This window comes from Parasteatoda tepidariorum, chromosome 10, assembly GCF_982258835.1.
Source record: "Parasteatoda tepidariorum strain Cologne lab strain chromosome 10, Ptep-v5.0, whole genome shotgun sequence".
Classification (NCBI taxonomy): domain Eukaryota; kingdom Metazoa; phylum Arthropoda; class Arachnida; order Araneae; family Theridiidae; genus Parasteatoda; species Parasteatoda tepidariorum.
This window is the reverse complement of record NC_141764.1, coordinates 70,170,023-70,195,277: the sequence shown is the minus strand read 5'-3', so window position 1 is coordinate 70,195,277 and position 25,255 is coordinate 70,170,023. Positions and strand designations below refer to the sequence as shown.

The 25,255-nt window shown below is 26.7% G+C and overlaps 1 protein-coding gene across 2 annotated transcripts; it reads left to right on the top strand.

Annotated features, from left to right (window-relative positions):
• Nucleotides 1-40: 40 nt before the first annotated feature.
• Nucleotides 41-22,235, top strand: LOC107449446 (carbonyl reductase [NADPH] 1). Of its 2 annotated transcripts, none has more exons than XR_011637399.2 (9): nt 41-179; nt 313-394; nt 7,798-7,976; nt 8,562-8,674; nt 13,174-13,299; nt 14,656-14,797; nt 17,967-18,062; nt 18,994-19,101; nt 22,027-22,235. XR_011637399.2 is itself a non-coding variant. In XM_043042959.3 (9 exons), the coding sequence occupies exons 1-8, from the start codon at nt 159-161 to the stop codon at nt 19,095-19,097; spliced, it is 831 nt and encodes a 276-aa protein (XP_042898893.1). In that variant the 5' UTR covers nt 41-158; the 3' UTR covers nt 19,098-19,101; nt 22,027-22,235. The 2 variants fall into 2 exon arrangements, 1 of the variants encoding a protein (XP_042898893.1); XM_043042959.3 differs by having other exon boundaries at nt 17,967-18,030.
• The last annotated feature ends 3,020 nt before the right edge of the window (nt 22,236-25,255 follow it).

The following is a 25,255-nucleotide window of genomic DNA, read 5'->3' as shown; positions in this document are numbered from 1 at the left end:
AGTTCAAAACTTTGTATTTTTAAAGAGATGAATTTTATCTCGATTGTTTGTTTACAACTTGTTACCAAGGTTTGCAATTAATGCCCGTTCCCTATTTTTAACGCCTCCCCTTTATATAACGTTGTTCAGATAAATTTTAGTTTGACAAAAATTTTAAAATGACAAAAAGAGTTGCCGTTGTAAGTATTTAAGAGACATAGTTACTTTATAAAAAAGTCTATTTTAATTATTGGGATTCTTTTTTGTTTTATTTCATTTTGTTTTGTAATGCTCTTAAGAATGTTGACTAAAATTTAGAAAACTTTTTGCTAGGTCACTGGAAGTAACAAGGGCATTGGAATTGCTATTGTTAGAGCATTATGTTCTAAATTCGATGGTGATGTAATTTTGACCTGTAAGACTCGTTTTTTTTATTTATTTATTTATTTAATTTCATTACTAGCAAATTTTATTTCATATTTAATATCGTGTAAACCGTTATTCCTTTTATCAATGTGTTAGACCATGGGTCGCCAAACTTTTTTCATCATCGACCCCTATATAATTTATCGAAATCTCCATCGACCCCCATAAAAGTAATTTTCCGTTAATTAAGATAAAATTCTATTAGATACTGTGTTTGTACATTTATTTCATGATTTAAACATTTATTAAAGTAATAGTACATTGTGTAACAATAGTTTTATGAAAAATATATTAATGTTGAAATTTAAATACCTTAATATTTATTAAATAATAAGTATTTATAAATAAGTAGAAATAATAAGTAAAGCAACTGCAGATTTATTGCTTCTTAACCAATGAGATGAGTGTGCCTGGTGTTGTTTTGCAAGGTTCGCTATATTGGGTTCAAAATTGGTCAATTTTAATTTTAAATCCCCTCGTAACTCCACATTTAATTTATTTCTGTACTTAGTTAAGATTGAATTTACGTGACTGAAACCGGCTTCAACCATACAGGAACTTGGAAAAGCTAGCATAAAATAGGCTGAGCTATTTCATAAAGTTCTACATATTTTTGCATTATATTTATGTTTGTTCAAAATTTAGTTATTGTTACATTTTTAAAAAGCGTCTTTGCTTCAAGATCCGATAATAATTCAGCAAAATAATCTTGCAGGTTGATGTCCACGTTTTTGATGATGCGTTTATTAATTTATGTTCTATAAAGAAACTGATATTAAGTCAATTATAAAAAGAATTCACAAATTTTACATACTCAATTAGATATTTGGGATTTACGTAATAAGAACTGTTTTTTCTTCGACCTTTCCAATTCGGATCGACCCCCATTCGACCCCCTGGCTCAGATCGACCCCCAATTTTGTTAAATAGACCCCTGGGGGTCTATATAGACCACTTTGGCGACCTCTGTGTTAGACATTTACACACAGTTTGTTGCTGGATTGATCAAATTTATTTAAAAAATTAGAATATTGAAGGAAAAAAAAGACTTTTCATTATTCTTTTAATATTATGTGCTATTTTGCTTTTGTTGAAGTTGAAAAGGGATATTTAGGAGATTTTCATACATGCGACAAAGTAATCACCAAATAGTGACAATCGAAAAACAAAAAAGAATCGCAGGCGAGGACTAATTTTTAGCCATCTCCAGGGCAAATCTCTTCACTCCTTTAATTTAAATTTTTGGAATTTAAATACCCTTTAACTTCTTTACATGGATGAGAACTGAAATCAGTCTTGAGAAAAACCAGTGGGCTGAATTCCATGCTACAATCAATCTCTTTCCCTAATTTGTTTTTTAAATTATTAAAAAAAAAAAATCTTTTTTTTTTTTTTTTTTTTTTTTTTTTTTTTTAATCAAGAAATATTTTTGTTTAAAAATAGTTTTTAAAATTGTTAGGTACTTGTTAAAGCAAAATTATTACTTGTTAAGGAGAACATCATTTTTGTAAATATTGAAAAAATCAGAATGATAGTTCTTCAAAATTTTCTCCTCTGTAATCTAAATCTGCTTGAGTTTTTTTCCCCTGATATTTAAAGATTAGAATATCAAAACAAAATGCTCAGGTTGAGATTATTTTTAAAAATAAAGTAATAATAAATAAAATAATAAGTAAAAATATTTAAAAAATAAAAGTAAATAAAGAAAAGCTAGGTCCAGGTTTGAGTTTTTGACATTACAAACTGATGAAATCCATCAAAAATCTTAGATAGTTTCTTTTTTAAAATTGGAAACATTTTTATTCAGTACTAAATCATGCACAACACTTTTATTAAATGTTAGAATAAAATAATTATGATTTATAGTATATATCTCATCTAAACAAAGTAGCCAAAATTATTAAAACTATTAATCGGTTTTTCTAATGATACGCTTAATACTTTAAGACCCATATTATAACTATTCATTCTATATTACTTTTAATAACTGTGAGTTGTTAATTATTATCAATATTAGTATTGATTTAAATTTTTTTATGTTTCAATTTAAGCATATTTTTTAGATTAAGTAATATTAAAGTGTTCGCCAATAATTGCTGAAGAATAAAATTTGTTGCTTCGCAAAACTTTTTGTTGTTAAAAAAACATAGGTAAATTTATATATTTATTAGTTTGAATACTTTAAGTTTATAAGTGGGACCTTAAATTTAATTTGATAAATTACTACTATTACAATATATTTTGATTTCTATTATTTTGTAATACCTATGCTCGTTTATTCAAGAATTGTATAAAATCAAAAAAAAAAAAATTTCTTGTTTAAAGCATATTTTCCAAAACTATTTTGAAGAAGTTATTGTACTTAAAAAAAAAGCTAAAGTTTTGGAGGAAATTTTGATTCTAAATGAAACTTTGTTCAAAGGGAATATTAAGCTCTGAGAATTTTCTACACTTCTGTTTATATGTAAATGAATATTTTTAATATATTTTGAATAATACATTCCCTGATTAGTGAACGATTTATAATTTACAAAAAATTTAAATGTTTGTTTAAACAAGTTAATAATTTTTTCAATCAAACAATTCAATGGTTTAATAAAATTACTATTAATATTTAGTACAGTTAATTGAATAAATTTTTTAATTACCTGCTATTTTTAGTATGTTATAATAGTTTTAGTATTCTAATCTATCATGGTATGAAATTTAATGAATTTTTATATTTTAATGGTTATTTTCTGGCATTAAAATCTAACTACTAACAAAATATTTTAATATATCCATTTGTATTTTTTAAAATACAAAAATATTCTTTTGAAAGGAATTAAAAAATTCCATTTTTAATACTTTGTTATAATATAATGCTTAAATATGCTTATTTTATTCCTATTTGAAAACTTATTTATTGAGGAGGGAAAAAAAGGGCAATGTTGTTCAAGCCTGTACTCTGCCCCTGTTCAATTCAAAGCAAATACCATTAAAAAAGCTCGAATAATTGTTTTTAAAAAAAATTATTTTTCTTAATGTTGAAGCAAGAAAAATTATTATATTAATTCAAAGTTACATAAATATTTATCTAAATACAGAAAGTTCTGAAAGTAGGGTTTTGTATATTTGTGTTTTATGCATTAATATTTATATGTTAAATAAAAAGTAACAATTGATATAAAAGCAGATCATATTTTTTTTTTTTTTTAAAAAAAGAAACCATATTAGCACAGGTTTTATTGGGGTTTTCTTCTCTTAGTTGGTGGGTCAAAAACCCTACAGAAATGTCCTCAGTACAGGTACCATTATGGAAGTATGCCTAGAATTTTAAAAAGTCTGCATTAAATAATATTGGCATTCTATAAGTAATGTATTTAAGCTGTGCTTTTCCAGAGGTGCAGAAAGTCCTTAGAGACTAATAATCAGAATTTTTTTTGAAGGGGGGGGACTTAAAATTTTGCTTAAAATTATGTTTCTTTCTTTTTCTTTTTTTTTTAAGTTCCAAAAGCTTTTTCTAAATATTTTAAGAACGTATTTGTATATTAAAAATTTTTATATGTGTTAGAAATAACATGTCTTATGTGCATTTTTTACTAATATGTGTTAAAAATAAATGAAGTTAAAAATTAATTGAAATGTTGTTGCCTAAGCCTGCTTGGTAAAACCAAACAAATTAAGGCTGAAGGTTCTTGTTTTTTAATGGGGCCATCTATGGCCAAGAATAAGACTTCAGCCACACACGTTTATAAGGCGGACCCATTTATTCATCCACAGATCGTAATTTTGACCTAAATCAGAGAACATTCAATCTCCATTTCCAGAGATATGATTTGTTATGGGAACATGGCAGACTTTATAACCCGACAGATTTATCGTGTACCTGTCACCATTTGCTACATGGAGAGTGTTCGGACCATCGGGATAGAACTCACGACCACTTGCACATTGGTCCAATGCCCTACCAACCCGGCTACCCCAGCCATATATTGAAATACAGTCAGAACTCTATTTAACGAAGTCGCTAAATCCCGAAAAAAAAGTTCGTTATATGGAAAATTCGTTAAATAGAAAATCATCTTTTAAAATAATTACACAACGTAGAATAGGTTTTAAATTCATGGATACTAGAAATAATTAAAATTGCAATTGATGCACCTTTTTCTTGTAATTTTTTTCTTTAATAGTCAGGCACTTTCGCTTCGACATTTTGCAGCCGTAAGAAAAGCAACAAGCAGCACTCTGATCAGCAATCTTAAAACAGGAGCTCTACGGAGTGAACAACGAGAAAGTTGAAAGTTTTTCTGGAAAGGAAGTGAACAGTGGGGGTGGAGATAATAGGACATGTCAATAAGGGACCAGGGACCACACACTTTGATGACCCATTCCTTTTATCTTCTCTGCTCATTTCCTATTCAAGGAATTTGACCCTTTTCCCCCTTTTCCAGTTTGATTGCATTTCCTGTATGAAATGCAAACAAAAAGGGAAAGGAATTTTACTGCTTTCTCTAAAAGTTAAGGGGATGCGAAAATCAGTTCAAGGTTATTTCCCCCATAAAATGCGTTAACTAGTTAATAATTTTCTCAAATATTTTGGGAAATGGGGAAAGTAGATCTAAAAAAAAAAATTCACTTCGCTATTTAGAAGTTATTTAACGAAGAAATTTCCAAAATGTTCTTGGTTCCACGAAAAAATTCGCAAAATAGAGAAATTCGTAAAATGGAAGTTCGTTAAATAGAAGTCCGACTGTAGTAATAATTTATAAAACTAAATTTAAGATTCCACTCATTTTAAGAATTCAAACTAATATATTTAAAAAAAAAATTGGCATAAAAAGTTATTTGTGTTATATATAACATAAAATGTTCCTTTTCTATTTAGACAGTAAATTAATATGGCTTGCCAAATTAAAATTTTGTAACAATTTTTTTTCTACTTTTAGTTGACCAAAAATTTCTCCTAAACTCATTTAACAATATTTTTTCAGAAAATCTATGTAAGATTGTCTTTTATGAAAAAAAAATTTTTTATGAAAGATTACTCAAATGTATTTTGTCTTTATTTTTCTTAAATCAATTCCATGCATTGTTAAAATATTATATCCTCATAAAATAAATGTTTATAAAATGATGAAAAACATTTGGATAATCAAAACTTAGTCAATACTGTTGTAATTTTAAATTCTAGAGGAAGATCACAATTTATCATAACAAATTGCTTAAAACTGGTCTTATTACTTTATGTCATCTACTTATCTTGTTTATTATCTTATTTATCTTGTTGCTTGTTTTATGTCATTTTGCTGGTATGCAAAATACTACAAAACCAGCTCAATTTACAAGAAAATTTGTTTAAAATGATTGTTTTGACTTATAATGTTTTCTATTTTAAAACAAATTCTTTCTTTTTTCTTTTTTTAATATCATTGAAAAACTAAGAATAATTTATTTTTATACTGCATTTATAGGCACATTTTAGAATTTGTGATTTTAAAATGGTCTTTAGCAGAGTATTTATACAAATACTTGCCAGAAGAATAGCTATTATAGTTGTGTAAATGGCTTGTTTTAAAAAACACTATCTTCATCATGTTATTAAACTTAGAATAAGGAGTCTAAAAATCCCTGTTGTTATGACGCCAAAAAATTTAAATTTTAGTAAAAGTTAATACATTTATACTTCTTTCCAATTCATAGAATACTAGTTTCTAGACCTTTGTAGACCCCTGCTTAGAACCCTTGTTATATTGTTTATAGCCTATATAATCAGTTGCATTCTGTTATAACTTACATAACTGTAATTAAAAATTTCATTACTAACTTGTACATTTTATTACATGCATGATGAGCATCACAAATGAATATTTTGTAATAGGGTGTCCTGGGGTAATTCCTGATCAAAAAATGCAAACATCTATTTTGTAAGAAAACTATTCAAGATAGAATTATAATATTTACTGGAAGTTAGAGGCTATATTAGATGAGTCCTAGGCTACCTTGTTTTGTTTGAAAATCCAATTAGAATTTAAAATATTTTAAATTTTTTGTGATCGGGAATTACCCCTTCTCTTGATCCTTTCTGGGGTAATTCCTGATCACTTCTGGGGTAATTACTGATGACCAGTTTTAATCATAATGGGGCTGTTTAAAAATAATTATACAGTGATAATTAACAAATAAGACATCAAGATCAAACAAATAAACCAAAAATATATGTTTAAGCAGCTAATAAAACGATTTATTTAAAAAGCAAAAATAAAGGTTAGCGCTTTAAATTTTCCAAAAGTCTTTGTATCGTGCCATACATTTTAGGCAAGTTGTCAACTCATTCTCATGTTCTGCTGGAATATAAGAAAGAGTTCCCACATGGGTTACTTTTGCTGGATTTTGTAACTTCATTAAGGGTGAGTGTAAAGTTAAGTAAGGTATGTCAACAGCTCTGGCAGCAGCTCTCACACTGAAATTTTCATTTTCGATCATTAAAAGAAATTTACTAATTAAGAAATTTTAATTACCAGAACTAATTTTGCTTTCTAGAAGCTTTGTATCCTTTTTAGGCTTATAATTTCTCACCATATTTATATTAGGTTAATTTATAAACTTAAAAATTATTCTAACAATGTACACGCATAAAATTAATATAGAAGCAAGGTAAGACAAATCGGAACACATTTGTCTAGCATACGGTTAAAAACAAATTTTGTGATTAAATTGAGTTAAAATATATTTTATAGTCGTTCCACTTGAAAAATATGAACTGTTACTTAAGAAAAGACAATTAGCTATTTATTAGCTTATTTTAATACTATTTATGAAAAGAAATGACAATGATCAGGAATTACCCCAGTGATCAATAATTACCCCATCTGTAGAGGGCAACATTTGATATAGTTTCCTATAATCAATTATAATGTTTACAGTAGATGTGAAACAATTAAACAATTGCTTACACTATTTTCACATCAAAGAAGAAGAAAGTAACTCAAAATGCTTATTATTAAGAGAAGGAGAGAGATCTTTGCAGAAATGTGCACTTTTTGAAACCCATCTTTGAAATGGAAAATACAGAAAGCAGTTTAAAGATATTTATTTTGTTAGATTAAACAAGAAACTATTATTAAGTAAATGTTGTTATACCTTAGTAAAGTGTACAAGCATTCTTGTCCATGTCTCAAATTTAGAAAAAAAAAATTTTTTAAATAAAACTTAGGTGATCATTATTTACCCCAGAAACAGAGTGATCGTGAATTACCCCGGGTCACCCTAATGTATAGAATTTAAAATAATCTAAACTTTGTAGATCTTCTAAATTTAGATTCAGACTAATAAAAATTTGTTTTGAAATTTATGTATTGAGAACAGTGGTTAGAGAGCACCTTATATATTAAAATTGTGTACCAATTTTAGCTCGTGACGAGAAGCGAGGAAGAGATGCAGTGGGACAACTGGAAAAAGAAGGCTTGCATCCGAAATTTCACTTACTTGATATAACTGACGAAGAATCTATTAAAGTACTGGCCTCTTTTATTAAAGAACAATATGGAGGACTGGATGTATTAGTTAATAATGCTGCTATTGCATATAAAGTAATTAAGTTTTAACGCATAATTGATTTTTATTCTATTTCTTGAATTTTGATTTGTTTACTGTGCTTAGACTGTTACATTCTGGCCCACTTCTATTTGCAGCTATAAGCAAAAGATATAAAATACTTTTTGTTTTTTTATTTGAAAAGTTACTAAATTAAACTTATTGAATTTAGTTATTACTAGCAAAAGAAATTGTAAATTTTTTCTGAAAATACTAACTTTATTGTGATATTATAAAAATGACCCAAAAAATTATATTTTCATTTTGCTGTGTTAGTCTACATCTTTATGTGTAAAAAACTGTAGATCCTCACCAATAAGAAATCCTGCCTATGCTACTGATTTATATCTATTAAATTTATTAATCTACTTAATTAAATTAAATCTATTATATTTATCAAATTTCTCTCATTTCTTTGGAACTTAACCTTTAAATGTGTGTAACAATTACTGTATTTCAATCTGACATTTTTTTTTTAAAGAAGTAAGTTTAATGTTGAGGTGAGGTACTATAAAATTAGTTTTGTTTTGAAACATGTAAATTAATTTATCATTGTTAATAAATATCTTCTTTTTATTCAGTTTGCAGATAAAACTCCTTTCCCTGAGCAAGCTATGAACACAGTGAAAGTTAATTTTTTTGCTACATTAAATGTGTGCCATAAGCTTTTCCCTTTACTAAGAGAACATGCAAGGTAACTACGTTTAATTACATACAAGGTAATTACATACAAAATACAATAATCTTTAGCAATATTAAAAAAGTTTTTTTTTTTTCTTCTCATTTCTATGCTTTTGTTTTGAAATTTATTAATTATTCTGAGTTCAGGATGTGTGGCATTTTTATAAAGTGCTTATTTTTGATGTACGTTTTTTAAAAGTTCTTAAACTGCTTTTTTTATTTGGGGTTTGTAAAAAGTACTTAATTTTCTATCTTTTAAAGAGAGATTTTTTTCTTTGCTGTGTCAATTGTCATTTTAAATTACAAAAAGGCATGATTTTCACAATTTTCTGTGCAACATTTATCAGAAGCTATTTATTTTATCATGATTAGGACTGGGCTATAAATCGATATATCGCGACATATCGATTTAACGCCTATATCGGCAAACCGATACAGCGACTTACATTCCAAGCGATGCATCAGATATTTGATTTAAGCCGTCGAGTGAAGAAGACGATATAACGATATAGCGATACACGCAAGGACTTTCTCTTACGTTCCGATGCCAACTCGCGCTGTGGAAGACGATATTGTTTCGTTATGTTGAGACGGCCTTGACTGATGAGCGGTAGAATCAGAATCACTTTTGAGACCTTATATCGTTATATCACATGTTCGTTTTCGCAACTTCGCGATTTGAAATCGTTTCTTGTAGATTATTTTCAATGGGATTAACTTCGTGATCGCCGTCGTAACTTTGTTCTGAACGCAATCTATTATTGAAAAGAATTTATAAAGAAAAGTTTCTTCATTAATTAGGTAAGTTTTTTATTTATTTTCTGACAAAACTTTTTTTATATTTTTAAATGTGAAAATTATCGGAAATCTAATTTAAGGCACTCATAAGGAATTAAATTATAAAGTAAATAAATTTGTTAGGTTATTTTTTTACTTTCTTTTAATTTATTAAAAACCTTTCGGATAAAACTTCTAATAATTTAATGGGCTTCTATTACTGATTTTAAATTTATAAATCTTGAGTTGTTTTTATTTTTAGAAATAAAGTTAAAACAAAACTTATTTTTTGGACATAAGTCAATAAACTTTATTTGTTCAAAAGAATTTGAAAAGTTTGCGAATTTTATTCATTTTTTTTTTTTTTTTTTTTTTATCAATTACTACTTCGTTTTATTAGAGAGTAAAATCATTATTTTTTTTTAATTTTCGTTTTATATTATTAGTTAATTAGCTAAATGTATTACCGAATATCACAATTCTTTTGTTTTTATTTTTAAGAATTTAATTAAGAAACTTTGCCTTACTTTGTTTTTCGTTCATAATTCGGTCATTATTTAATTTAATTTAATTATTTATATGAAATAATAATAAAAATAGTGTTTAAGAAGCATTTTTTTTTCTAAAATTTATTTAGCTCTTTGTTTTAAGCATACAAATAATTTTTTAACGAACTTATTTTTTAAATTTTTTTCCTATGCTGTTAGGTAAATATATTGATAAATTTCACTTTTATTTATTTTTTTATTTTTAAACTAAAAAATCTTTTGTTATTTGCGTGATCATTTTTAGAAAATATAACAAAACTTGTGTTTACTTCTTCATTAAGAATTTGAACATTACGATCGAACTTAATAATTCTGTAATTATTTACGCATAATAGTACAAGCAAATATTGATTTGTTAAAAAAAGTTTCTTTTTAAAAAAAAATATATATATATTTTTTACACTTTGTTTTAAGTGTATAATGAATTTCTTAACAAGCTTTTTTTTTAATTTTTTAAATTTTCTTTCAATAATTTCAGCTAGATATCTTTATAAAATTCCCTTTTTATTTTTAAACTGAGAAATCTTTCAGAGAACGAAAATTTTAAGAAATTATTACAAATCTTATGTTTACTTTTTAGTTTAAAATTCGAACATTTTTAATTTTAAACTTCGGCTTTTAGTCAATCTAACTTTTATTTTAATTAAAATATATTTTGAAATTTTAAAATCAGCTTTTGTTTAATAACAATATTTTTTTTCATTAAGGGTGTTTTAGGGGTTAACTTAAATTAAGACTGCTTATACCTTATAAACGATAAAGAAGTGCAAATATTTCATTCTGTATCTACACAAATTTTTTCAATAAATATTTTAAGTAAGATTTGTACATCTTAGTCAATTTATTTAATATCTTTCTTTAGCAAAACATATATATTTTCAAATTTATAAATTGATTTAAATCAATATGCGTATGAAGTCTTGATAGAAATCTGACTTTCTGTGCCTTAAAGTAAATGAAATTCAAAAATACTATATCGCGATACATCGCTATATCGCGATGCAAAACTGACGATATATCACGATATATAATTTCTAATATCGCCCAGTCCTAATCATGATTATGTAAAGTTTTTGAAAATGTTTTTGAATTTTATCGATTTTATGTTTATAAATTTAGAACTTGAAACGATAGAATTTATTTTTTATTACTGTGTAAATCCTAATTGTCTTTTTTTTTAAGTGCTTAAAAGGTGCTTATTTTTGTTTTAAAAAATCTGGTTATGCACCCTGAAAATGCTTGACTAATTTTCATTCTTATTTTTTAACTAATGAATGTTAAAGGAAGGTTTTTTTCTCCCTTTCAAAATGCATTTGTGTGCTAAAATGTATACTGATAAGCTGTGACTCTTATCCAGTGCTGATTGTGCTATGGAAAAAATCCGTATTTCCAGATTTTTCGCTAACAGTGATCCGGAAGTTTCCAGAGATCGAAGGTCCAGGCGTTTCAAAAAATCATTGATCACAGAAGTTTCCGGAAATCAAATTTTCTAAGGTGGAACTTAAAAACACAGTTTATTTTATTTGTTTGTAAGTGAGAGCCAGATTCTTATAACTTATATTTATGATTAATATTCATTTTTTATCAGTAAATAGTTATTATAATCATTAACTCAAGAAAGAAAGACATATTTGTAAATTTTAATTACTTCTCCAAGTCATCGTAGGTATGTGTAAATGGTATAGGTATATGTAAAATTTTAAATATATTTTAAGTAAACTAAGAAATATTGAGAAAAAGGAAAAAAAACTTGTTTTAATTTTTTTCTAATTTTTCAATTTAACTTATCTAAAATAAGCTCTATTTTAGTATGAAATAATTAAAATAATAAAGAGAAACTTTAAATTAATGTGTATGGGTTATTTGTTCTTAAAGTATACTTTCACCAGCTTGTGTGTACCTTATTTCCACATTTCTGAAATGATCTAATATCAGATATTCCTGAACATGAAATTCTCTTTATTCGCAACTCGAGAAGTGATTAGTAGGATTTCTCTGATCGCACATTTCAGGAATAAACTCAACGAAAATTGAACTTAATGAGAAAAAGAAAATTCTGAAAAAATTTCATTTTCATGATATTAAGCAGCGTGGTCCACCATTGCAGCGCATACCATGGCGAGGCATGCACACTGTCTGTTTTTGAACAGGTTTAGGTTCGGAAAATTTTTAAAAAATTTATTAAAAATATATGACATTTATTGAATACTGTAAAACCTTACTTTACAGATTAAGATTTAAAATTATTAAAAAATAAAGTTTATTATTTTCGAATTTTGCTTTTAATGTGATTATCCGTCTTTGTGCATTTTCCATTTGAAGCTTTGGAACACAATTTAGACTTTTGTTTTATTAGACAGTAATACCTGGATGAATGCATACAGGTTACCTGTTATGCTTTCATTTTCTTTCATTTCTTTTGCCTTCAACTTATAATTTTGGTGTTTGAAATTTACTTATTTGTATTCTTTAATTGTATTTATAGATAAATTTTGGGCATATGCTGCTTCAGCACTATCTGGAGTTTGACATGGATTTTAATTTCTATTCAGCCTTTACATATCATTTTTATAGTTTTTTACGTAATTACAGATTTAACAATATTATATTTATGTGAGCTAATGAACCTCTCACTTTACAAGGAAACACTTTTTGTAACTTAGCAGCCTTCTATGTATAAGCCAATAAAACAAGCTTGGTGGTCAATTAACTGATAGACATGATCAGAAATTAACATTTGAAAACTATATGCACATCAGAATTTAAAATAGATTTCACACATTTTAATTTCAAAAAAATGGACGCCTCAAAATTTTATAAGGTATTTTTCTGACTTATTGTTTTTGAAATCAGAGCAGGAAAAGAAAAATCATTTTTAAATTGATGTCCAACCTTATCTTTTATTAAAAAGAGAGAACCTTTGAAATTAATTTGTTATTTTAGATTCTATATTTGAACTTGTGTATTTATCTACCATACAGAAATATTATCCTTGATTTTCTACATACTTAATTTATTTTATGATATCTCTTGATCAAGTATAGTTCATACTAAAAATTATGTAGATTGTGGCATATAAACTGCTAAAAAAGATTATTATTGTAACTCATATTAATAGTTAATTTTTTTTTTTTTTACTAGTGAGCTTTACTCTTTTGCTATTAATAAATTTTTTCGTTTTAATTAGGGTCGTCAATTTGAGCAGCTCAGAAGGACATATTAATAAGGTCCCTAGTAAAGCTTTGCAGGAAAAGTTTTTGTCAAAATCCTTAACAGAGGATGAACTTTGTAGCTTAATGACACAGTTTGTTGAGTAAGGTGTTAATTTTCTTTTAAATTATGTTATTCTGCCTTAAATTTTTTTACTGATATTATTCTAATTATTTTAATCATTTGCTTTTTCTTATTGATTTATTTAGTTTCAAGATTGAACCAAATTATAATTCTTCAATTAAAATGTCTGGTTTTTCAGCTTCTTTTCCTCATAATTCAAATTTTGATTTATTTAAGTTTAGAGAAGTTGCATAACATACGAGTACAACTATTTCAAATTTAATTTGATACTTACTCCAAATTTAAAGGATTTTTAACCAAGTGCAGGGATGACATTTGCTCTAATTTCTTCAGAAGATTTTACAAAATGATAGATAAATTATGAACCAACCGTCAGAATTTCTTTTCTTTTTTTTCATTTTGTCAAAATTTAAAAAGATTTACTGCAAGATAACTAGAATAAAGTGGTGTTGCATTTGAACTTTTGAAATGTTTGGTGGTTTGCAAGACAGCTTTAAGTCAAATTTTCTAAACATTAAAACATAAATTTTACTACTTCTAAAAAAATATTTAGCTACAAAATTCTTGAAAAGTAGGAGTGCCAAAAAAAGTGTAATTTCAACTTTTCATTCCATTTAACTATTATCTATTTTCTTTCCTTAAATCTTCATATATTAGTTTTTGTTCATTTTATACATAGATACTTTGGTTGAACTTTCTCAAGTAAAATGGCATTTAAATATATAAAACCAATAACAAAATTGTATTTCTTTTGCTATGCTTGCAAATAATCAAAAATTTAAATTTGATATGGCACCCAAGTTGAATGTTTGCAACACTGGACTCAAAAGTTTCATCATCACTGCAATTAAGGTTATTTGTTGAGCATGTTTTAGTTTCTTCTTACATGGAAGTAAACAATGTTCAATTGTTGTGCATTTACTCCTACTGGTGTCATACTTAAAAAGAAAATTCTCAAAAAATATCAAAAAACAAATGACAAGATCATTTTTCCTCTCCATAACAGCCACTAATTCTGTCATAATTTGTTTGCAATTTGATCTTTGGAAAAAATCAAATTGCATCCTTTTAAAGTAGTATTAAACTTATATTTTTAGTTTCTTCTTACATGGAAGTAAACAATGTTCAATTGTTGTGCATTTACTCCTACTGGTGTCATACTTAAAAAGCAAATTCTCAAAAAATATCAAAAAACAAATGACAAGATCATTTTTCCTCTCCATAACAGCCACTAATTCTGTCATAATTTGTTTGCAATTTGATCTTTGGAAAAAATCAAATTGCATCCTTTTAAAGTAGTATTAAACTTATATTTTCAACATTATATGTTTTGGAATAAGTTATATTTTATTTATGTTTTATGGAATTTTTTCAGAGATGCAAAAGCTGGTATTCATAAACAAAATGGCTGGTGTGGTTCTGCATACCAAATGTCAAAAGTTGGACTGACAGCTCTAACATTTTTGCAGCATCGTAAATTTTCAGAAGAACCTGAAAAAGATATTATCATAAATGCTGTAAGTTTTGAAATTAATTTAATTATTTGTTTATATATTTGTTTAATTTATTATTGTAAAAAACTCTTGTAATGACTATAATAAATAAAGAAATATATAATGAAATTTCAAAAACAATATATAAGTTTTGAATTTTTGATGTCATTAAATCACTTATTATAAGAAAAGGGCATGTTTATATATTCTGTATTTTTAACTGAGTTTGGTTTTAGTGATTTTCCTTTCAATTTTAATTCCTTGCTGGTTTTTTAATTGTTTTGTTAATAATAAAAAAATTTTTAACCTGACAGCGATTTGCAGTTATATTTTGATTTTTAAATGCTTATCTATTAGTTTGGTTATTTAGCTTGAAAATGTTTTTTTCCCTTCTGAAATACTTTTTAACGGTAAGAAGTGAGTCTCCTTTTTTGAAAATTAGTCACTTTTAGTCCTCTTTTTTTGATTTGCCACCTTTTTGCAGATTTTTAGTAATAAAAATTTTATTTTTTTATATGAGTTGTCACTTTGCAAGCATATCAATTTTAAGATGCTGGCAATAAAGTTTCCTTTCATGGCAAATAACTTTGTATTTTCTTACTTTCCTATGCATATTAACTGAAAGGCAATTAATAGTAATTTGGAAATTGCAACTTTTATATTTTATATAATGCTGAAGTTAAAACTTTATAAAAATTTTTTAACTAAAGTAAACTAACAGATAATAACTTTTTTGATGACTAGCCAGCAAGTAATAAAGACTGTAAAGAAATCCAATTTAAACTTAATCTTACTCTTCTGAAGCATATAGTTACTTGGTGGCTTTCATTAGGCCTGCAGCTAGTAGACTTTTAGAACAATGGAAGGTGTGTGTAATTTTTTTTTCTGAAACATATTCTTTCGAATATGTCTGATTTAATTCAAAATAACTCCTGCAAAAATTTAGTTGAGTGTACATATTTATAAAATCCTTTTGTCCAAAGATAATTCTATGAAAAAATACCTTTTTTTGTCAATGTTTAAAGTTTTTTATTACTGTATTTAATATTAGCCAAAAATAATTTTAAATTCTGAAGTATACAAATTTTTACATCATTTTAAAGACTAATTTTACATAGCAAAACACAAATTTGGAATAAAATCAGTCGAATTTTTGGTTCCTAAGAAATCAAATTTTAAAAACGTTTAATTTCTAATTTATTTCCTCTCATAAACAACCTGTATTATGAAAATTCTTGTGTCCTTTAATGGGGTGTACCTTGAAAAATTCTGTTTTAGAAAAAAATTAAAGATTTCTCTAATAAAGAAGTTTTTACACTAGTAAATATTCTTCAATTTGACTCAATTGTAGTTAGTGAAGATGTTCTGAAATGAAGCGCTAAACCACCAATGGCAGATATAAAACTGTCTTTATCTAAAGCTGCAAAACATACTATTAAGAAAAAACATTCATTCAAATCAAATTTATCAGTAAAAGAATTCAGATTTGAAATTTAAGTAAAGGGAAGAAACAAAGAAGTTGTAGAGTTCCTAAAACGATGGATTTTAATTTTCCTGGAGATATTTTACTTGATGAGTAGAAACTGCTTTAATTGGGGGGAAATGTCAAGGAAGATACCTATTGGCATAAATATATTTCTTAAAAAGACTCTTCTAGGTATTACAAATTTTAAAATGTTAGGAAAATAGTCAAATCAGTTCTTACTCTGTAATGGCAACGTGGATAGAGAGCAGAGATTTTTAGTTTCAAAGTTGGAAAACTGCAATGACAGAAAGATATTTGAAGGCAGTTTTGTTTAAAAAAAATACTTTAAAAGAGTACTTTAACTCTCCTCATTTTATCAAGATAATCATCAATGTTCAATAATCAATTTTCATCAAAATAATGGAAGAAAAAAAGAGGCAGAGAAACAGGAAGTAGATCTGGTGTGGGAATTGCAAAAAATAAAGAAAAGAAAAAACCTTTTGAGATGGAGATTATTGAATTAAAAGAAAAGAATCAGATGCACAATGAAAAAAAAAATATATAGCTAATTGTGGAAAGCTATTTGAAAGGATTAAAGCTACGATAATGTGTGGCAAGAATATAAAATATGAAGAAAAGGAAAGGCTACAGAAGTGAATAAAATAGAAAAGAGTCTTAGAAAGAGAAAATTATTACTTGAAATAAAAATCAGCAGTCGTTACGTATTTTTCTTCTAAAAAGCTGAGAAATCCTAATGATAAAGAAATTACAGATTTTTTTTTTTTTTTTTTTGTCATATCCAGCAGCTTGCAACCATTTATTTTTTATTTAGGTTAAGTAATTGTTATTGGGAAAAAAAAAAGATAAATATTGAAAAATTTGTCCAGGACCTAAACTGGTTTTAAACTGCTTGTTTTGTTCAGGGACTTCTCACAAACAATTTATTTTTATTTTATTTCTTCATAAACTTCTCACTGTATAATCTGATAATCTTCAATGATAGGAAACTTGAAAAAGTGCAATGTTGAAATTTTTAGCAACTTTCACTTGTATTTGTGCTTGAATTACAGTCAAAACGCAATACTGTAACTGGTGGAAGATTGAGTTTCGGTGATTGATTTAGTCGGGTGAATAAAAAAACTACCTATTGTGTGATTTTTAAAAATAAGTCACCTTTTAGGGTTTTTTTTTTTTTTACGTAACTTAACCATTTTTAATAATTTTTAAAGTTTTCATCCCACTCTGTTTTGACCAAAAATCAGGGCATTAATATATATGAAGAAATAGTGCTTGAAAATAATCTTTTTCAAAACAATTTATTAGCAAAATTTCTAAATCAATTTTATTTTTATCAGGTTAAGAAGTTTTCATGCTTAAATTGAAAAATTTATATATTTCATGAATTCTTCATTAAACCTTGACAGTGTTTTTATTCATATTTGTATTTTTTTTTATTTATTTATTTACGTTTTATCATTTATGACAATTATAAATTTTAATATCCCTAAAAAATAGATCAAAAACTTAAATAATTGTTAACTTAAGAAACAAAAATATTAAATTTGGATTATTAGAATCATATATATGTTTATTATAAATCAAGTATAATTTCAAAGTTTCTTATACTATGAGTTAATGCATTTTTGTGTTATGAACATGTCTTTTATGAATGTTTTATGTTGTGAGTATATATTACATATTTTTATCATTGTTATTTATATTTTATAGGTTCATCCAGGCTATGTAAACACAGATATGACTAGTCACAGAGGCCCTTTAATACCAGATCAAGGTATATAAATTAAGGAAATTAATAAAAATTTAGTATGTATATCTATACATTTCTAGTTTTGTTTTGAATTATATAACTTAAAATTCAAGCTCATTTTTTTTATTTCATGTTGTACAAAGAGGAACTTTTTGTCTCACAGTGTTTAGAATTGTGACAAAACATAATTTCTTTTGTTTAATTTTTTAATGTGTGTAATTTACACAATTTAATGTATCAAACTTTTTAAATTTTGTGCAATTTAATAATAATCCAAAGTATTTTTTACATTATCAAAGCTTATCCTGATTAAATGAAATAAATCCTAAATCTAGTCTTCATAATCAGCAAATAAAGTATTTTGAATTTATATTATTCTTTTTTATTCATTGCATAAAAAAAAATATTATAGTAAGATTATGATTAGTAAATATTAATTCAATACTATAAACTACTTAAATGTTTATTTAATTTTTATCATTGTATTAAGCACTGTGTTCTAGATTTAATTCATTTAGAGGCACAATATTGCAAACAAAAATGAAGTATTAGTATCTTAATATTATATTGCTACAATCATATCATTGGTCATAAATTCGTGGAGCCTTGATCTTCATGCCCCTCTTGGTCCAGAACAGATTGTTACTGGACAGCTTTATTTTGCTTAATTTTGTACTAAACCTTTAAAGATAACCTCATTCAATTTATAGTATAAAAATTAATACATTGAAGTATTATGGTCTATAAAGATATGCTTTTTTTTCAGTCTTTGCAACAAATAATTCAGATCTTTAAAATAGCAAGGAAACATAAATCTTTTTTTTTTTTTTTTTTTTTTTTTGTGAAAATTTCTAAATTTTTTGTTCAAAACTAATCAATTCAAATTTCCAACAACTTCAAATTTCTGAAGCATTACATTGACAGCTTGTATGCAATAGAATAACAAATAGAAGAATGTGTTTATTAATTATATTATTCTACTTTAAGGTGCTGAGGCTCCTGTATACTGTGCACTTTTACCACCTGGCGTAGAGTCTCCTCGAGGAGAGTTTATCTGGAATGACAAAAGAATTGTTCCCTGGCTTCCTTAATTATGTAATTTACTTTGTTCACTACAGGCTTGTTTATTTTAAAAAAATTTCTAAAAAGGAGAACTGTACCTGAGAGATTTTATTGTTTGAAACGGTTCCTGGGTTCACACTGTTTTAAATAGTCCCTTAAAAGGATTCTCGAGAATTACATTTTTTAATTAAGAATTTTTTATATTTTATTGTGTTAGGAGAAACATTTATTTTTATATTAAAAAGAAAAAAATTTATAAGATTTTAATTTACTAACAGAACTATTGTATTTCTTTAACTTAATTTTTATGTCTCGATTTCAATGGCCTTAAGAAGATTGAACAGTCTTTAAAAATGTGTTAATTTTAAATATGGACTAAAAGTGAAATCCCTGTGTTCTAGTATATAAAGTTTATAGGTTCTTCATAAAACCTTTCTATTTTGAGTGCTTATTAAAATTTGTATGATCCAAATGAGTTTGAATAAGTCAAAGAACCTATAAATGGAATTAATGAATTACCTTGTACAAAGAATTGAAATTTATGAGTTACTTCATCTCTATGGGAATCTATAAGTTATTAAAAAAATTGGGATTTATAAAAGACCATGCTTTGTAATAAACAAAAACAAGTCTCCTTTTAAATCAAATTAACTTTAAATTGTTTATCCTAATTTATTTTATTTATTATTCTAATTTAAATAATCTAATTTTTATATAATTTATTTTCTTCTCTGTCACAAAAATAATTTTGAACTGACTTATATAAAGAATGTGTAGCTGGAAATTTTTATAATTTTTTAACTTTCCGTATTACCTTTTTAAACTTAGTAATTTTAAAAATTTATTATTATTATTCACTCAATTAACTCCTGTCAAAATATTAGCTAGTCATATCTTGAGTGAACAGAAATTATATGATGTAAATTTTTTTTTTTACAAACCGTTTTAAAAATGATTTTAAACTAAGATCATACTTCAATTATCGTAAAAAATTAACTCATTGTGAAAAAAGTGCTACGATATACTTAACTAGGATTCAAAACTCACTCATTATTTTTAAATAAAACATTAGGAACGAATGGAAATGAAATAACAAGCTGTACAGAAAAAGTTTGTAGACTAAAATTTTCTTGTAAAGAATTAAAACATTTAACTTAATAAAAATTTAGACAAAATTATGTTAGCATTGAAAATTATAAAAAAAAAGTTGATTTATTTCAGCAAATTTTGTTATTGTGTCAATTATATCTAAAGTAATTATTCTTTAGTTTAATAAGTAGTATCAGTTTGTTAAAAAAAATTAAAAAACAAAGTGTGCAAATAATATATATATTTACAAAGATTATGTGGGATATTTTTAAAATGCAATGGTCGCGGCAGGTATGAAATAAGGTACAGAATACTGGGTTATTTTTATGAACAAAAACAAAAAAATCTCTTTAATTATAGTTAAATTGTAACTCTCTTTCATATATTAATGTTTTAGTGTAAGAAAATGTCATTTCTCTTCATATGTTTAATGTATTGAGAAGTGTTTCTACATGGTCAGTATATGTTAAAAATGGTCCCCTTTTTTTAAGCAAAATCTGGGAAGTCCCTTTTTAAAAAAAAAGAAATAGTGACTGCTACCCCTGAAAATGCTCACTCCCAGTTTAATTTAATTAAGTTAAAGCAAATTTCTTAGTTATGGAAATATAATTTGATGATTATTTCCTGCATATAAACATCTTACATCCTTAATTTTTTAAAAAAAATTCCTGAAATCATTTGTTTTGAACACATTTTGGTTAAAAAAAAAATAAAAAGTTTCATAAAAACAAAAAATGTATACCTTTGCATTTTCAATTTCAATGTTATAACTTTTATAGTTTTTCGAAAAATTATTTAAAATCTGAAGAACAATGTTAATTTTTTCTTTTTTAAGGTATGTATTTTTTTTTTAATTATGTTTTAACTATAAAGTTGGGGTTGTTCAAAATCCCTATTTTTACTCTGGATTTAAAGTTGTGAACCATTAGCTTATATTTTACACCAATAATATCTCAAATTTAAAACTTTTTTTTTTAAAAAATCTGTTCATTGAGTCCAGTTTGTGTTATTAAATTTATGATTTAATTTATATGGCGGAGGTTGTTCTCCATCAGTGGCCACCAATATTTGTATAGTGGAAGATATCTTGGTCGTACAAAATTACATCTTTATTATGAAAAAACAAAAAATGATAATGTCCAGGAAACAATATATAAATCGTTTAAAAATCTAATTTATTAAACAATAATTTGTGAAGATTATAGAGAATGGCCATCAATATAACAAATTATCAAAAATAAATCCTTTAAAGGGATCCAGAAAATATAACTTCCACATTAAGAAGTTTTGTTAGCATTCCGTTACGATTGCATTTTTTAAAACCGTTAGGAGAGCTGGGACAGGAGCGTCCAAAGGGCACTCCAAGTCACCACAAATTTTGAATTAATAGTCAATACAATTGTTCCTAACGAACACAGAAAGTATGGGTAGGAGATCCAAAATTGGCGAATTATCAAAATATAACATAGCCAACCAGCATATCAATATTGGATTTAAAAGAACACCTTGACGATCACGAGTCGCCAGCAAATTTATGAGAATTATTACAACCATGCAACCGAAACATTTAGCCGTTAGAAATTTGGAATAAAAAGTTATAAATAGATTTTTGTTTTCGTTTAGAGGCGACAGTGAATTAATTAATAAGTCTGCATTAGTAATGAAATAAAAAGTATCCATTACATTGATCTATAAGAGAAGAATAAATATTTTAGGTTCGTTTTAAAAGATTAAGTCATTGATTTATTTTAAATATAATTCTATTAATAAAAATGAGCTTAAGTAATGAAAGATATTTTAAAAGGATAGAAAATAAATATGTAATGCCAATTGTGGCATCACTATTTATATAGCTTTTTTTTGTTTTAGCTACTATGGCAAATACTTCGATGAGCTATGAAGAATTGAAGATAATTCTGCAAAATAATTACATGAAATGAAAATTGTATTAATTATCTATTATTAATTATCTTTTACTTTCACTTATACCATACCAAATGAGATTGTAATATTTGTTTTACGTTTTTATATTTATATATATATATATTTTTTTTAAATAAATTTATGTTGAAAGTTAACTTTGTTGCAGTTTTATTTACACTATTTAAAGAAATCAACAACTCTCAAAAAGTCTTTAGGATCCATTTTTCCTACTATACGTAAGTAAATGATGGAAAAAATGAAAGATATTGGATAAATTTTTTAGTTATTTTAAATAATTATATTGTCAAACTTGTGGGAAACTTTTTTAATTTATTTTATGTTAGATACATTAAACCCAGTTACATTTTTTCTATAAAAATTATTAGTTAATGATTTTAAAAAACTTGTCTTAATGAAAATTGGGGAACAAGTCTTATAAAGCAGATTAAAATATGCTCCCAGAGTTTATTTAAGAAAGTAGCAATTAAGTTAGTATACTTAAAGTTAAGTTAATATTTTACTAATTTGCAAATTTAAAAAAATATTGTAGAAATTCTCAGCATTTTGTCATATAAATTTGGTAAACTTACAATAGCCAGGGAAATTTCACCTGGAATCTGTATCTGATTTTTATAATTATTTTACTTAATTCACGTAACTATATTATATTCTGATAACTATATTATGTCTGATAAGCATAGAAAACATGAAAAGCAAATAGAAAATATCTAATAATTACTACATTATTTCATGTCAATTGTGTGTTTTTACTGAAAATGAAATTTTTAATTTCCAGAAATAAAATTTTTTTTAAGGATTAGAAATATTTATCATTAGAAATATTTATAACCCATGTTTTGCTCATTTTACACCAGAAGTAATTTACACAGTACTTGAATTGTAAGAAATTTGTTAGATTACTTTCATTGATTATTGTAATGGTAAATTATTTCAGGCATAAAAGTTTAATTTTTCTAAGTAGTAATTAACTATAATTTTTAAGTTATTGAAGGAATAGGCAGTTTTATTAATAAATTAAAAACATCTAAAAATGAATTTAAAATATACTGTTAAACTATAAAGATAAATTTCAAAGTTATGTATTAAGAAATTATAAATTAAAACTTGATTTAAAATGAATTGAATTTGCTTAAATTCAAATACTACTATGCTAAAAACGGAACTTTTTTTAGTTATCCTTTAATCTTACTATTCCCGCCTGTTGTAAAGGGATAATACACCATCTGAGCAAAAGTATCCGGACACCTGGTTGTTATGGTGGTGGAACCATAATGGAGTGGGGGTGTTTCTCGTGGTTTGGACTATGTCCTTTTGTTCCTGTGGTTGGAAACATGAACTCGGAGATGTATGTGGACAATGCAGCACTCTCAACTCTTTGTCAATATTTCGGGGAAGACCCATTTCTCTTCCAGCAGAATATTCCATTCACTCATCAAGGCTTGCACAGTCATGGTTTGACGAAATAGGGGTTCAAAAACTGGACTGGTCTTCTTAGAGCCCCGATCTAAATCCCATATAACACCTCTGGGAGAAATTAGAGCGCAGAGACGTGGACAGCCATCCTCACTCCAGTTGTGATGGAGGTCAATTTCTATGGCCACAGGCCACCTATCAAAAACTGGTGGAAAGTCTTCAGAGACATGTGCAGGCTATCATCGATGCAAAAGAGGGACCAACATCATATTAATATGTGCCTCGGGATGCTCTGAGTCCATACCAATGGGTGTCCGGATACTTTTGATCCGATAGTGTATAATCAATATACATTTGATACTATTCTAAGCTAACATTGATTTTTAGTCAGTTTATCTTAAATTTTTTAGAAAAATAAATGCACGACATATTCTTAGAAATATTGCTTTGCTCTTAAAAAACGTTTGTTTAATGTGACAGTAAATGAAAGAGAATCTTGAGGTAAAAGAGGATTTACCTAAAATTCAAATTATTTTACACTTTTATAAGAATTCATAGGTCTCTGGGAAAATTTAGAAAGAAAAAAAATTGTTTAATCAATAATGAATGTGGTTTAAACAATATTGCACCTGGACAAAAATAAGATGACAGCAGGACAAAGTAAGCGTACGCGGGGCCCTTAGATTTTTTTTCTCGTATATTTTTATTTATATAATAATACTTATAAATAATAACTAAAATAAGTAATAAATAAATATGATTAACATTATGTAAAAAAAAATTTGTATTTTAATAATATATATATGAAATTGATTTTTAAAAAAAATCATTGTTCTTAATTTTTTTTTTTTTTCTTCAAAAAATCCATTTTAAGGGAGCCCCAGGTCATGGCCTAGTCTGGCCTAATGGTTATCCAGCACTGGATGACACCATCCACAAAGAAATAAATAATCACTGAAAGTAATAGAACTTTATTTACGTCGCTTTAGAGTTGCACAATGGGTAACCGGTGACAATCTGGGAAACATTCCTGAGAATGATCCAAAGACACTCCATTACAATTTCGATTACTTGCGTAGGAGATGGCTTGTCAGCTGTGCTAGCCCTTACCCCGATTACCTGCGCAGGAAATAAAGCATATTATTAAGGAATAATTTTACGAGGACCGATACCACGCATCCTCAGTCTCTTCGCTAGCTGTCCGGCAGTGGACTGATCATTAAGACACGGTTCCCAGCAGATCACCGAAGTCAAGCATCACTGGTTGCGGTCAGTGTGCGGGTATGTGACCACTTGGATGAGTCTGCGTAGGGGCCGAGGGTGAGCTGCGTTGGTTCTCGTTAAACTGTTCTACCGTAAAGTGCTCGACTTCGCGTGCAGGTCGTCGGACTACCGAAGCAGGGATGCCATCCCCTCTGCAGAGGATCAAAATTGTGATGGCATGTCTTCGGATCATCCTCAGGGATGTTTCCCAGACCGTCGCCAATAGCGCATCCTCAGTCTCTTCGCTAGCTGATCAAAGTGATCATCCACGAGCTTAATGACTGCTGGTGACAGTAGGGAGACATGTCTTATATATTAGTGAATTAGAATTGAATAATCGTAGCGGTAGGCACTATTTAATTAAACAGATATATGTAATCTTCTTCAGATAATAAGATGTCCTTGACTGTATTGCATTAGTAAAACCTAACGTAACTCTTAAGGAATGAAGGTTACAAGCGCACTCAACACGCTGATT

What these genes read in the sequence shown, in the direction of transcription:
- LOC107449446 (XM_043042959.3), top strand. Translation starts at nt 159, where the DNA reads ATGACAAAAAGAGTTGCCGTT. An exon ending in TGACAAAAAGAGTTGCCGTT is followed by an intron (nt 180 to 312) that starts GTAAGTATTTAA and finishes ACTTTTTGCTAG; the next exon opens with GTCACTGGAAGTAACAAGGG. An exon ending in TGGTGATGTAATTTTGACCT is followed by an intron (nt 395 to 7,797) that starts GTAAGACTCGTT and finishes TACCAATTTTAG; the next exon opens with CTCGTGACGAGAAGCGAGGA.